This window comes from Pieris napi, chromosome 13, assembly GCF_905475465.1.
Source record: "Pieris napi chromosome 13, ilPieNapi1.2, whole genome shotgun sequence".
NCBI classification, from domain to species: Eukaryota; Metazoa; Arthropoda; class Insecta; order Lepidoptera; family Pieridae; genus Pieris; species Pieris napi.
In genome coordinates, this window is record NC_062246.1 from 8,444,566 (window position 1) to 8,460,367 (window position 15,802).

The 15,802-nt window shown below is 31.1% G+C and overlaps 1 protein-coding gene across 2 annotated transcripts; it reads right to left on the minus strand.

Moving 5' to 3' along the window:
- Positions 1 to 1,749: 1,749 nt before the first annotated feature.
- On the minus strand, positions 1,750 to 14,930 carry LOC125055516 (zinc finger protein 354A-like). Of its 2 annotated transcripts, XM_047657980.1 has the most exons (25): positions 14,789 to 14,909; positions 14,626 to 14,656; positions 14,204 to 14,289; positions 13,819 to 13,958; positions 13,327 to 13,567; positions 12,844 to 13,033; positions 12,482 to 12,616; positions 12,028 to 12,111; positions 11,244 to 11,344; positions 11,095 to 11,167; positions 10,368 to 10,499; positions 9,886 to 9,979; positions 9,071 to 9,194; positions 8,162 to 8,279; positions 7,884 to 8,021; positions 6,825 to 6,963; positions 6,091 to 6,232; positions 5,021 to 5,161; positions 4,520 to 4,579; positions 4,381 to 4,443; positions 3,452 to 3,500; positions 3,338 to 3,382; positions 2,617 to 2,685; positions 2,310 to 2,386; positions 1,750 to 2,081 (listed from the first exon to the last, which is right to left on the minus strand). In XM_047657980.1, the coding sequence occupies exons 3-25, from the start codon at positions 14,279 to 14,281 to the stop codon at positions 1,995 to 1,997; spliced, it is 2,520 nt and encodes an 839-aa protein (XP_047513936.1). In that variant the 5' UTR covers positions 14,282 to 14,289; positions 14,626 to 14,656; positions 14,789 to 14,909; the 3' UTR covers positions 1,750 to 1,994. The 2 variants fall into 2 exon arrangements, with proteins under 2 accessions (XP_047513936.1, XP_047513937.1); XM_047657981.1 differs by lacking the exon at positions 14,626 to 14,656 and having other exon boundaries at positions 14,789 to 14,930.
- Between the last annotated feature and the right edge of the window lie 872 nt (positions 14,931 to 15,802).

Genomic DNA, 15,802 nt, shown 5'->3' on the forward strand with positions numbered 1-15,802 from the left:
TTTATTGATTTAACTTTCAGTATTTACACAAGTATATTTACATTACAGTAGACATTGAGATGTTTTATTTAAATGTGAAACATGACGAATGTTAAAATTCTCATACCATCTTTAGAATACAAGCTCAGAAATATACTCACTAGTATTTATGGAACATCGCCGTCAAACTAAAAATATTTTGCGCGTTGTGAAACATTCTCAAACGCTAAGCGATGTTAAACATTTCTTATGAAGTTCGACAGATTTAAAAGTGCTATATACAAGATTGTGACTTGAGATACGAATTCGAATTCGGGCCTAAGGGAGCGTTCAAGTATTACGCCACGCAATTTTTGGAGATTATTTTTCCCCCCCCTCCATGTAACACGTCGTAACGTTTTTCTACGGTACTGTACCCAAGTACAGTAAAACGTTTCGTGACCTAGTGACTCTTTAATGTACTGGAAAGTCGAAAATAATATTAACAATAACGCGTAATGCAATCCCCGCCCCGCATCATAACGTTTTACAAAAGGACCCCCCCCCCCGAAATTCGTTACGTAATACTTGAACGCTCCCTAAGTGCCTTATATTGCTGATATCTGATATCACTGCTGCAGCATTGAGCTATAATTACAATTATAGTGGAATAATTATACAGCACACCCTATAGGAACAAATATTCAAACAATTTGATTTAGTAGTTGCACTACACAATAAATATCAATAAATATATAATTGACTAAGAAGAATTTATGTACATTACAACTAGTCTGTACATTTTTTAGTTTTATAATTTATGACTACTGAAAATGAAATAATTTCCACAGATATTAGCACTTAACAGCTAATGAAGAAATTGGCAATCGATTTGAATAAACTTGTCTGTAGATTCTGCTAACCTCCAAAATAGGCCATATTAAACTCTGACCAGATTAGGTTCAAAAGATATCAATATGATTCGAAATGTAGCCAATTTTGTGATGAAATCGTAATAGGCCCAGATAAGGTACATGACAGAAAATACTGACTGATATGTTGTTGGTTAGTGAATTTCTATTCTACGGTCCTCGACTGACACCACTGAACTAATGCTTTTTCATAAAATGTTAAAACAGCACATGTTTTGCCACATTTTATCTTGTATACTATTTTAAATATTTAATTGAACTCTACCTATATGATTTAAATATTTAACCTGGAATTTAAATAGTTTTCTACGTGAACGTTATTTTGAAAACAAAGATCTATAAAATTTTATTTTATATGCAAAACGACAAATTTGTATATACAATAATACTTTCACTATGAAGTTGACGTCCTATCTAGATTAGGCATAATATACACAACAGTAATTGATAATTCATTTGCTTCAGATTACAATATTTTGATTTTTGAAGTTATACTTCTTTAGGCGCGTTATGAAAAATGGATGAGAGTGAAATTTTACGATGCGCGCGCACCGTGACACAAAATTAACAGAATGAAGTTGCCCACGCTGATGCAGATGCTACGGCATTGGACATAATTTAAAAACAACATTCGAATAATAATAGAATTTATGTTACACTTAATGTAAGAGAATAATAAGAAAATATTTAATTTTTCAAATGTAAACTGAACTTTATTGACTATAATGACTCCTTTTCCAGTCTTGGATTATTTAATTGTAATTAATTATTTGCATGCAATCACAAACTATTTTTAATAATGCCAAAGAAGTATAACTTCTTACGCGCGTACATAAGTACACGCACCCTTTTTTTATTTTGTTTATTTGATCGTTTATTAATTAATTTGATTAAACTTATTCACAATAGTTCGTATAATCGCTGTCTTTTCTTTCCGCCTTTTTCTGATAACTAGAATACTGCGCTCGTGTCAACCTATCAGTCGCTGTATGCGCTCTTTTCCGTCAGTTTCCTCAATTGACGTTTGACAAATGACAACGTCAATAATCTTCACGAAAGTTTCGCTGTCACTCATTTGACATTTCTTGTTAAAATCATCTTGAACTACTGACTGACCGCAACCCACCCACAACCGCCATCAGCAAGTTGTATTTGAATTAAACGTAGCGTGTTATTACCGTCGCTTAGTAACTGAAAAAAATAATAATAAGAAATAATGTTATTATAAAATTCAACACGTAAGAAAATTTTTGATGTTATTAAAATGATTAAAAATCTACTGATGTTTCACTTATAGTTAAAAAATTAAATATATTATAAAATATTATTTCAAACCCTTCTTAATTTATAACAAAAAGTATAAATCAAATAAAATTATTTTTAAATTAAAACCGGCTTGCTAAATATTAAGTCACTTACATGAGCTTGTTCAAGTTGATCAGATGTGAGATTTTCCAAGACGGTACCGTCAATCTGAGCTGCTTGTTCTAGATTTTCTGAAATTTAATATTAAAATTTATATATTTTTTTTTAAATAATCCTCTATAGATATTTCATACAACAAACAGGAGTTTCAAACATAAACAATAGGATAATCCCGTAGGCGTATTCTAGAAACTGGAAAAAAAATCTGTGTGAGTTTTGACATTTTTGTTAGCGCTCAAGACGAGATCTAGGCTTGAGATACGTTTTAGAATATGGACTTTAGTCATTTGAAAGAACATACCTATAGAAATAAATGTACAATCATCGTCCACAGTTTCACATTCTTGTATCTCGTCCATTGTTTTAGTTCCTGTAATTATAATATATTCTCATGTGGTATATATACACGCATATAATATATATAAAACAGTTAATAGGTCCGAGAGAACCAAAAAGAGATTTCGATTTATCTATACTTATATTATAACGCTTGTTTGAGCGCGCTAATTTCACGAACAACTGATTTGTATTAAAAATCTATTTTAGCCCAATATATAGAAAAAAGGCTGTATACTGTACTAGTATACAGCTTTAGTACTAGTATGTACTAATAGTGCTACTACTGATAGAAGTAGATTCATGAAAATTTTTCTAAAAACGAAAATATATTCCTTTTTAGCGGTTTAGATGAAAGGTAAGCAAAAATACATCATTCTAGTTTTAAAAAGTCTGGGACAGTATTTTTTTACGACTACAATTTTTTTTATCGAAATTAAATTTATTTTAATGACATTTCCAAAGCAATTTTTATTAACACAAATTAAGTTCACTATAAATTTATGACAGATGGCGGAGCGATTCGCAACTAAAGATTTTTAGACTTAGTATGACAATTTCGTACGACATACATATGACGTCAGCACTGCTTAAAGAATATCTTGTGGCTAAGGCCGAGAAGTTCTATATAAGTTTCATGTATGACGTCATCGCAGTGATTTGTTTAAAATACAATTTGAACATACCTGTGGCTAAGATATATTGGCTCGGAGTTGCGGTTTGCGTCACCACTGAAACATTATAGTTTTAATTAATATTTTTAAATTACAATTACCTTATATAAGCAAACGATAACTTACCAACGTTTTCTGCGTCTGCGGCTAAAGTTTGTAAATCACTTTCGTACACCTGAAATTACAAGATTTTTTTTATTAATATGTTGTCAAAAAGTCTTATCTTTTTCGTTTATTGACTGAATCTTAGTTTTAAGAACTAATAAGAGTTATGAAAAATTTCATAAATATATATACAATCTAGCTGATCCGGCAAACGTCGTTCTGCCATTATCAATTATAATAAAAAATAGGGGTTGATCGTAGAGGGGTGAAAATTACGGGTAAGGTTTAATGCTGTATGTATCATAAAAAAAAAATATCAAAAAATTAAAAAAAAAATTAGGGGTGGAATACCCTTAGCATTTAGGGGGATGAAAAATAGATGTCCGATTCTCAGACATACCCAATATGCACACAAAATTTCATGAGAATCGGTCAAGCCGTTTCGGAGGAGTTTACTACAAACACCGCGACACGAGAATTTTATATATTAGATGGTTTAGCCTATATCGATGAGGAAGGGAACACTCTAACGTAGTCGTTATTTCGGAACATCCTTACATGCAAAGGTAAAGAGATACAGACATATCTGAGTCCCTACCAGAATATCATCATAAATTAAACTCCGAAACGTACGCGTTCGCTAGGTAGGTAAGCGTGTACGTAGTCAATATTGTAAATAAAAGATTATAAAGCTCTTTGAGTCTTTGGAGCCGATCGCGGTCGCAATGTCTGCATGAGGTTTATAGGAATTTAAATGATTCATGAAAAACAGTCGCTATAACTCGCCGCTACATCTAAAGCCTTTTTTTGTAATTAATTTTTCTTTAAAATCAAGGGACAGATTTAAATTCGCCATAGCTAAACATTCGCTCAAAAGAAAATTTATATTTATATACCTATTGAAATCTACTAATTAAAAACAAACTCCATGAGAGAAATATGAAACTTACCGTCTCCAATATTTTACTATCTTTGCCGTCCCCGCTTATGATAACAGACTGGATTTTTGATTCCTGAAAAGATTTTAATATACGTTTCACTATATGTACTATATGTATTTATAAAACAGCTAATTCAAATAAAAAGTACCTCATCTTCGATCTGTGTGACTCTCGGTTGGTTCACAACAATAGACTCCGATAGATGGCCCTGAAATCAAAATTTACCATTATTACATAGATATCTTACAAAAGATACATAATCTTTTTACGTTTTTATTAAACGACATTGTGATGGTACGTCTAAATTGTTAGGCGATTTATAATATTAAAAGAACATTTTAGTCATGAAACATAGTGTAAAAAGATAGACATTAAATCATTTAATTATTCTTAAGTATTCCTAAAAGGCCGGTAACGCACTTGCGAGCCTACTGGCATTGAATGTCCATGGGAATATCACTCAACATCACACCTAAGCCATCTCGCCCTTTGCCTTCACTTCTAAAAAAAAAAGTCTTAAGATTTATAGTAAGTTTCATACAAAGGTTTCTTAGTACACTAAAATTTTCCAAAACAAGTCCACCTTACCGTCGAAGAACCCCATCATATTCCCGACCGATGCGAGAATGGTTTAACTACTTTGACTTACCGTAACATTCATATGTTGGTAAAGTTGATTTTTCCTCATATACCCGGCACCGCATAGCACACATTCGTACGGTTTCCGGTCACTATGTGTGAACCGATGTACGTTTCTGTTGTCGCGGGAATTGAACCCCTTACCGCACACCTGTAAAAAATATATTTGTATTTAATATGGAAATATTTAAGCAATGTGTTTTTTGGAATAGCTAGCACAAATATAATGGACATTACGCCTTGTAGACGCAAATATTTGATATTTTACTTCTTGTACGTACTCGCTATTGACTGCAATTTGGCTACGCATTTTATAATTATCTATATAAATAAAATCGCAAAATATGTCGCTTAGTGCTAAACTCGAAGATAGCGGGGCCAATTCAATTGTTTTTTTTTATTCTTTGGACTTTTAAAAAACCTTGGGAAAATATATATTTTTTTAAATTACTTTTATTTAGTAACTTTAGGTTTTTATTTTGGAAAAGTGATCAGTCTATGGGGTAGCATAGCAATATGTCCCAAATGTTGGTATATAGCTACTAAAAAGGTAGTATAAGTAAATCATCACATTAAGGCGAAAAGAAGGTCGCGAGGGCAGCTATTTAATAATAAATAAAGATTTCTGATTCGTTTATTTATAATCTATTTTACTTCTTCGATTATTCATACCTATCGTCTTATATCTATCGGATATCCTGTTAAAAACCTTGAAATTTCAGTTAAGCATTTTATGCTATATACTGGAACAGATAATTAACCTTAATTTTTTCTAAGTATATTCGCAATGTTATTTATATATTTTTGGCGAGATTTGAACCTGAGACCTAATCTGCAGTCAAACATGGTAACCATTACATAAATGAATTACATGAATAAATTTGGTAACCGGTATAAAAAATACATACAGACATATATTTAACATTAAATAACAATAAGTTATGTCTAACTTTTTAAAGGTTTTTCGATAAATATCGTATATTTATTGTTTGTTTATTATTCGATATTTAAATTAAATTAATGTAAATTCTATATTATTATTATTAAAATATTTGATCGCGTAAATAATGTTTTACGTACCTCGCATACAAAAGGTTTTTCTCCGGTATGAATACGCATATGCTTCTTGTGATGTTCGGGATATATAAAGGTAGCGTCACACACGGTGCACTGCAACGGACGCTCGCCCGTGTGAGTGGACTTTATGTGGTATTCTAATAATCTAAAAATTAATTTGTTTAGTAAAGCGCCTGTTATGCTAAATCTTAAACATCGAATATCTGAGAAATCTGACCCAAAATGACTTTTTTAAAGAATACATTTTGTTTCAAACTGTTACTATACGATTATTACACAGTTAAAAAAAAATAAAAAGAAATGATATTTTATTTCACACATTTTATATTATAGGATAAGACTACATGGGAAATTTTTTAGAAAATTTCATTATCAGATTTAGTCCCTGGTAAAATTTTTTTAATTCAGAAAATGATGAAATGAATGAAAATGAACGCCAATTGAAAGTTTATACACTGCACAATTCTTCCCATCTCATTCTCTCCAACGCTAAATCCTACGAATTTATGCGTCTGTCTCTTTTTACTGTCGCTTTTTCCGTTGCATCCGGTTTGAAATCACAACGATTCTAAAGAAGTTTCATTTCAATTATGTCTTTGAAATATGTGCTGCTAACCAGTATTTTACGAATCAATTCAGAAATATTGTAAAAAGTAAAAAATAGGGTAAAAATCTTTCTTTCTTAAATTATAAAATAGATGGCGCAAAGCACAAATTTAACATAACATTTCACATACCGTCGTCGTTTAAATCGCTTGGGGCAATGTGGACATTCGTGTCGCTTGTCTTGAAGATGGGTCGCCCTTCTATGAGAGTGTAGATTCGATCTCTGGGAGAAACGCGCTCCACACGTTTCGCATTCAAATGGTCTCTCTCCTGTAAATGCAAAAAATATGTAATGGGATTTTTACGTTTTGCGTGTCATTGTAAAAAGAGTACTTGTATAATATATCTTAATATATATAAATCTCGTGTCACAATGTTTGTCCTCAATGGACTCCTAAACTACCGAACCGATATCAATCAAATTTGCACACCGTGTGTAGTTTGATCCAACTTAAAAGATAGGGTAGTTTAAATCTCAAATTATTGTCGCAATATTATTTTATTGCAAAATATTTGTTTATTATTTGATACAATTCTAACAGATGGCGCTGTGTTATAAGTATCAACGTTTCACATAAGCTATCTACCTTTCTCATACGTTCTCCTACCGTTTCCCTTGAATAGTTGACTACTATGTAATATAACAAAAACATTAGCCACAGCAACGCTTGGCCGAGTCTGCTAGTATATATATATATATATGTATATATAAATGTTATGTTGGTTCAAAAGCTCAAAAAGTTATGCATCTGAAATTTTAGCATGATATATAATCCACATCAAAGATTGTTATTTTTTTTTTGTTTTTTCTTTTTTTTTCCACAAGTATTGCAAAATTAAACTTTTATGAAATGTTGTATTTGCTTTGTTTCTCATTTCTCAACCATTCAATTACAATGTGCCACAGCGAAGCGCGGCAGGGAACAGCTAGTACTATATAAAATCGTATGAATTTCCTTTATGGCCGTCCGGTCGTTTGCATCTCTATTTTATTAAAATTGTTTTACATACAATCTTATAAACTTTTTCAAAGTAATTGATTTTGAAACGTTTGTCCGTCAAAAGCTTATTAAAATTTTGTTGTAAGCACTTTCAATTTTCGATTTTTGGTTGAAAATAATATTTAAAAACTATTTTATAATTAAGGGTTTCCCCCTTCTGTCACAGATATTAACATTTTCAGTACTCACCTGTATGTATTCTCATATGATCCTTGACTTCAGCGCGACGGGCAAAACCTTTGTCGCAGACTGTACACACGAACGGTTTAACTCCGGTGTGTATCACGCCGTGTACTTCGAGGTTATGTTGGGAGCCGAATGCTTTACCTGTATTAAAAAAGGCGGACTAATAATTACTTATTACATTTAGTCAATAGTTACCTAACGCCAAATAACATTTACAATTATATAACATTTTATCGCAATAATTAATTTATCAAGACAACCAAATTAAAAAAAAATCTCACCACAACATTTACAAACGAAGTCCTTAGTACCGGAATGTATCTTTTCATGATGTTGTAGATTGTGGGGCGTCAAAAATGCTTTCCCGCATTGATTGCATATGTATGGACGCGGCCGGTCCTGAAAAAGTGTATTTAATAGAGGGTATTAAAACGTGAGTGTAGTTTCACAAACTAACATCAAAATAAGAGTGTTTTAATACCTAATTATATGCTGTTGCATACACTACTTTATTTAATCTCATGGCTATAGGTAGCTACATTAAATTAATATAAAAGAAACAAAAGTCTATTATTGGTCTATTGGCTCGGAAACAGCGCGCTCACCACAGATAATGTGTACTTAAATTGAATTGAAACCTCCTTTGTCGGGACACATTGTACTTTAATAATTAAAAACATATTTTTAAAGAATTTGTTAGGAAAATAATGCTTTATTTAATTTTCTTAAAGAAATATGTAAATAAAATATGCCAATAAAAGTTTGTACCTATTTCATTTCATACTTAGAATATTACCGAATGAGATTATATAAAGGTTTTTACAATATATTTGAACCTAAATACTAATTCTTGTAAAACGTATATATATAACGCATATCGGAGATAAACAAGATTTAATTATAATTTAACAATTATAAATTATGTATTCAAATTAATTATTTATTTTTGGTCCAATGAGGATTATTATACCATCATCATGGTGGGGCCTCAGCAAGTTACGAATAATAAATGAATTAAATGACGGCAACGCACTCAAAATTTTCTTACATAGGTAATATTTAGAGTCAATACTAATTATTGTCAATACAAAATTACACATATTTAGTAATACTAAGTTTCGACTTAGCCTACGAGTGTCCAATGTCCATGGGCATTGTATAAAGAGAGAAGAAAATGTACAAGTACTTACAGTATGCGTCTTCATATGCGCTTGTCGCGTATAGCGCGATGCAAAGGAACGATCGCATATGTCGCACGTGTACGGACGCTCGCCCGTGTGGGAGTTCATGTGACCGGATAGGACGAGACGGGAACTGAAATATGGATTAAAGGACATGAAAAAGGGCAGGCACCGCACCAACGTTTATTACGTCACGCAATTTTTGGAGATTATTGATCACCCCCCCCCCCCCATGTAATGCGCCGTAACGTTTTTCTGTACCCAATAGTAAAACGTTTCGTGACCAGTGGTAAGTTACCATTATGTGGTGTAAAGTACTGGAAAGTCGAAAATAATATTAACAATAACGCGTAATTCAATCGCCGCCTCGTATCGTAACGTTTTACAAAAGGAACCCCCCGCCCAAAATTCGTTACGTAATACTTGACCGCTCCCTTTTGGCGCGTTGGGGAAAAATGATGAGAGTAAATTTTTACGATGCGCGTGCACACAGTTACAAAAACCGACACCCTGAAGTTAGCTATAGGCAACATTTTAGTTATTTCTTGTTAGTGTCGTTTTTTGTATAAACGTAGAATAAAGTTTTTGAAAAGATTTTTATCTTGTAACGCCAAAGACGTATAACTTCTTACCCGTGTACATAAGTACACACACTTTTTTTTGTAATTTTAATAACAAACTTTTTAATGATTACTATCTCACATTAAATATGATTAAACAACCATTTTATTTAAACGTCAATAAATTTTTTGATACATTCATAAAATACCGTCAATTTAGAAAATTGTTTGGTTGGTCACAAATCAAGCTATTTTGAGAATTACCTGAATTTCTTCTTACAAATTCCACATTCATGAAGTTTGCTTAGTTTCTCCGCAGTTTCTGGGCTTATGACACTATTCGAATTCGCGTGTTGTTCTGAAAATCAAACTAATTATATAATACTACACTACAGCAACCTTTGTAGTAGGTACAAAGTTTTGGAAAAAGTTCTTAAAAACTAAATTTTTCATATTTTTTTCTCTCCATAAAAAATCTTTCTCATACTTCATTCAAGCAATCAATAAATAAAAATATCGATTTGGTCCAGCCGTTTTTCAGTATTGAGCTTAGCAACATATCAAGCGATTTGTTTTTTTCTAAAAAATATTCATATCAAACCTTATACTTTAAAAATGTTTTACATAGTATGTATGCTGATTTATACTTTATGATATTTTTTACACCAAAACATATAGGACCGTTATAAAGGAAACATATATAACTTCCCGCATTGATATGAAAAGTAATATTATATATATCATACCTATATGTGCGCTAAAATCCACCCTTTTTCGTATAATAGCGCCACAATTGCATAAGTACAAGCGAGCCGAGTGAATAGCCTTCAAATGGAGCATCATCCATTCCGCATCGCCCGTCACTGGATCCGCATTCTCTGAAAAAAAAAAAAAAATTATATCTCGGTTTGTCCGGTTGTCGAACATCTGTCCCATTGTAGTATCACGGATATCATATAAGGGTACGTCCAAGTATTACGTAACGAATTTTGGGTGGGGTCCTTTTGTGAAACGTTACGATGCGGGGCGGGGATTGAATTACGCGTTATTATTAATATTATTTTCGACTTTCCAGTACTTTACACCACATAATGGTAACTTTTAGGTTTAAAGAGTCACTGGGTGGTCACGAAAATTGTTACTATTGGATACAGAAGAACGTTACGGCGCGTTACATTGGGGGGGGGGGGGGGATTAATAATCTACAAAAATTGCGTGACGTAATAGTTGAACGCTCCCTAATACATATATAGAACACAGAGTGTGCATTCTATTAGATCTAGGTTCAGTGATTATCAATATAAATAATCCACCTTAGAATCAGTCTGAATAACAAATATTATCTATTTAAGCATCGGTAGAAAAATGTTTTAAAAAAATTCAAAAATTATTTAATATTAATGTAATGGAATGATATTTCATTAAATATCAATTAAATATTAACTTAATAATATTCCTTGTATTAATACTAACCATTTTTATTGATCCTCTCACAAAATAGACATTTGAATTTATCTCCATCCACTTCCACCATGTTTTCGTCCAGCTGAAAAGGGGATTATTAATATAACCTATTATATAAAGAAACCAGCGACTAAATAAAGTTTAAAATCAAATCTCACCCTCAAAATGTCTTCCGTCGATTGGCTAACGTCATTGATCTTACTTTCGACTGACTTCACTTCGTACATCTCACCGCTTCCGACCTTTATAAATGTTCCACCTAAAATCCAATTTTAACAAAAAATATATTTAATATGACGAAAAATATCATAACTGTAATGCAATGAAAAAAATTAACAATATGAGGGGAGTAGGAACGCACTTGCGAGCCTTCTGGCAATCTGTGTGCCCATGGGCGGCGGTATCACTTAATATCAGGTGAGTCTCCTGCCCATTTGCCTCCTATTTATTACTTAAAAAAATAAACTTTATTTGTTCTGTGTAAAAATAAATATAATAGCGTTTATCCGAGTTGATAAGGTGCTTATAGAAAGCCAATTCGACCCAAAATATTTTCTGAGATCAGAAGAAACAATCACTTCAGCTTTATAACATTAATAATGTCATCTACCCACACTTTCTAAAAATTCATTAGTTAGTTAAGTTCATTAAAAAAATCAGTGGTGCTACAACCTCTTTTAGGTCTGGGCCTCAGATTTTCAACAGATTCACTGTTTCATGATTATTTTTCAATCTAATAGTAATAGGCAAGTTTTTCAATCTAATAGTAATCAGCCTCCTGTGCCTGACACACGCCTTGGACTTTTTGGGTCTAAGACATGTCGGTTTCCTCACGATGTTTTCCTTCACCGTTCGAGCGAATGTTAAATGCGCACATAAAATATAAGTCCATTGGTGCACAGCCAGGGATCGAACCTACGACCTCAGGGATGAGAGTCTCACCTTGTTCATTAGTTGCAGCTATTATAGCCTTGGCTGTTTCTTCATCACCCGAAACTTGCAACTCGATATGATCAGAGTTTGAATCTGGAAAAACATATTACATAAATGGTCATTATAAAATGTTTCTCTTTGAATGTCATTTTAATTATTCTGTTGCTTATAACTTAGAGATTAATGTAGATCAGATAGTTATAAGTTTAAGTTCTTTTCCAATGAATAGGTTTTAAATATAACAACGACTTTTTGGCCACCCTGTATATTATGATTTATTGCATATAATCAAAAGCATTCCTTTGTTAAAATGATAAAAGTTTTAAAAAAAATCAGTATTGAAGGATCAGATTCGTATATATATAATATAATGAACAATGAATATGTAATATATATATTTGAGTTTAGTAAATAAACTATTTTAAAAAACATAAAAAATTAATACTATTTATAAAAATATTACCCTGCCCATCATCATGATGTTGATCCAAGACATCTCCGTCAGGCATTACTAGTGCTATCTCAGAATTGCCATACAAAAACTTCTGATGGGACACAACACTGATTATACCATTCTCGGTTTCCATTATTACTGCATCTGCAAGAACAAAATCGGGCTTATTTTATTTATCATGAAAATTTAATAAATTTATAAAGGTAATTATTATAGAGAGAGATAATGGTTTAGTTAGCGTCATATGTTATGGCTGGTATTTGCAATTGCATGAAATGTTAGTCCTTTCCGCTAGTGTAGCAAAAGCTTAAAAGATTAAAAATTCATGATCAATTTTACAATCTGGCCACTTTATAAATATATTTGTTTACCTTCATCAATCTCCATAGGGCGATCATCATTATTGTCATCATCCTTTTCTTTGACAACAACAAAATCATTAAAACTAATTTGTTTATTATTTAACAATGTTGTTAACTGATTAGGCAGAATAAGTGGTACTTCATAATCCATATTTTGTGTTGTTTTATTTTGCACTTGTACTTCAGTTGTTAATTTTTCCTGAAAATCAAATATTATTTTACATATGTATTGTGTTTATGATTATTTTGATTTGAAACCATAACAAGACTAAATTTGTCAGTCTTTAAAATAAAATAATCACTAAAAGATGTTATAGAAAACCTAGGCCCGTAACCTTATGGAGCTTAACACAGATCTTTCCAAATCTATTTCTGTATTTAGGGCAACAAAACCTTTAGCATCAGTTTTCAACCACAATGTAAGTATTATTATTTTCTAAAATGTTATTATGATATAGCTCTAGGAATACCAAATAAATACAATACACATACCGTTTTAACAGGACTTGTTTTAGTCAAATATTTGCTCAATTTCAAATTAAAACCAGGAGGAAGAGGTTTTAATTTTGATGCAGGAACCACTAAGGGAACTTTTTTCTTCAAATCCCTTTCAAATGTTGCTTCTTTTTTTATTGTATCACTTTGAATCTCTAGTTTTATTTCGTCTTCTTTCAATCGAATGTCTTCTGAACGATTTATGTTATTAGAAGTTTCAGTTTTCATTTCATTTAGTCTAAAAATATAAAATTGTTAATTTTAATTTAATAGGTAATTTACTAAACTATTTTAAAACAAGGTAATTAAAATAATTGGAAAGCCAAACAAGTTCAATGTAAAGCACAAATAATAATTATTATTATTATTACTGGTATAAATATGCATTGGGTGCATGCATTCATAAAACTCCTCTTAAATTAAAAAGTGTTAGCATATCATACAATTGATTTATAATCAATTGGTTTATTTTATTTATACAGCACTTACCTAGCCAGTAGGTAATCATATTCCAAGATTTTCTTATAACATTTTGCACACAAATTATTTTGTTCTTTGCATTTTTCTCGCACTACAATTCCAGATATATCAAATAATAATTCTGATACCTTTTTGTCTGATATTGGAGTCTGTAAAATTATCAGTATTTTGTAGAATTTTAAAAATAAATCCGTTTTCACCCGCGTCCTGTCATGGCCTATTATATGTTTTTCATTTTAAATAGTACTTCCTGATATTGCCTTATTCACCAAACCGACTACAGCGTCATAATAATAATTAACTAATAGAGTATGAAAATTTTAAATTTTATCTGTATAATGCTGATTTGCAAATTAGACTAGCTGCAAATCTATTTCATCTGCAAGTTTATTACCTTTGTGTCAAATATGTTAACTTTTGTTTTCTCGACACCCCCATGTTGCTTGTTGCAAATATAGCAATTTTTGGCCATCTGCACTCCTAGAAAAATATGTTTTAAGAAGAATTTGTAGTTCTTACATTAAAACATGAAGTTTTTAAATTACGAAATATAATTATAAGCTATAATAATAAGATGTTATTATTTCTTGATGTTATTTGAATTGTTTAAGAAAATAATTGGCATATTAAAAAAATTGGAAACCAGCAAATAAAAGTTATGGTAAAAACTGCTTTGTTTAAATATTATTACTCCAAAATGTTTTACACATAATGTAATTAACTATTAAGTTATACAATTTACAACTACAATTAACCATTATGTAATATACAACAATTTAAAATATAAATAAAACGAAGAAAAGACAAAAAATTTACCTCTCAGATAACATTGTGATCTTTTACTTCGCTAGAAGACAGAAAATCAGAAATAAATGCGGTTTACATTTAATTTTGCTTAGCTTAAGTCTTAAAATGGTTAGTTGAAATTTCATTCATTTAAATTACTGAAAGTTAAAAATTGTATATAGTATGGAAGTACCTGCTACAAGCCTTTTGATCACAGACTTTTGATTTCAATTTAGTTTCTGAAGGTTTTCCGTTTTCATAAAATCAGGAACATGCATATGTTGTCAGCCATGATTTTACAAAGCAGCCATCATTACGGATAACGGAAGTCGCCATTTTTGTGCTTTCTGAATACTGACAATTGTCAAAACGTCAAAAACAAACAGTGTTACCCTATTTGTATTTGTTTCCTACTTCCAAATTCCTCACATTAATTATTGAAATACCTACAAAGATATATTTTAAGATATTATTTAAGGCAATAAACGATCTCAAGGGCCATTTTGTTTATTTTTAACTGTTAACGGAAGGAGATGTTCCTTCCTAAATAGTGCATTATTTTAATATAAATTATATTAACATAACGTAGATCGTTTCGATAGTTAGGTATATAACCTAGCCTTAGTTAATTTATGTGAATATTTCATTTATTTTATCTTATTTTTATTTATATAATAAAAATATATTACTTATGTCGCCTCGAAACCAGCAGGCTTTAAACGGCTAACGGCTAACTCTTCAACAATAAAGGTCCTGTTTTTGTTAAAATTCAAGTAGTTTTTTCTATATGTGTTTCCTTTACTTTCCTGCACCATTATTAAGGTGCTGCCCCCGTTTCAGACTTACGGACACATACTTGAGTGCAAAAAAAAATCAATTTTCTCTTTCTCAACAACAGTTTTGATAGTAATAATTTTTAGATTTTCATACTTTTATTAAGATTAGAACGTTGTTGTTCCCAAAAGTACTAAATATGTCAATCTATTATTAAGGTTATTTGAGAAAAAAAAAATATCTTAAATATTTTTAGTGACTATAAATAACATACGTACTAACTAAATTATCGTGATTCGTATGCTCTTTTTCATTGTCTTGTGTAGTTTTGCACTTCTTGTGTTCACCTTATTTAGTTTAACACATTGGAATAGAATGCTCGAGAGCGATAAGGCCGAATGTTGCCTTCCTATTTATTTAATTGTAATGTATT

Coding starts and splice junctions, on each gene's coding strand:
- LOC125055516 (XM_047657981.1), bottom strand. CDS start 14,281: ATGGCCAAAAATTGCTATATTTGCAACAAGCAACATGGGGGTGTCGAG. Junction 12,112..12,481: donor ACATCATGATGATGGGCAGG/GTAATATTTTTA, acceptor ATGTTTTTCCAG/ATTCAAACTCTGATCATATC. Junction 5,162..6,090: donor AAAAACCTTTTGTATGCGAG/GTACGTAAAACA, acceptor TATTTTTTACAG/GTGTGCGGTAAGGGGTTCAA.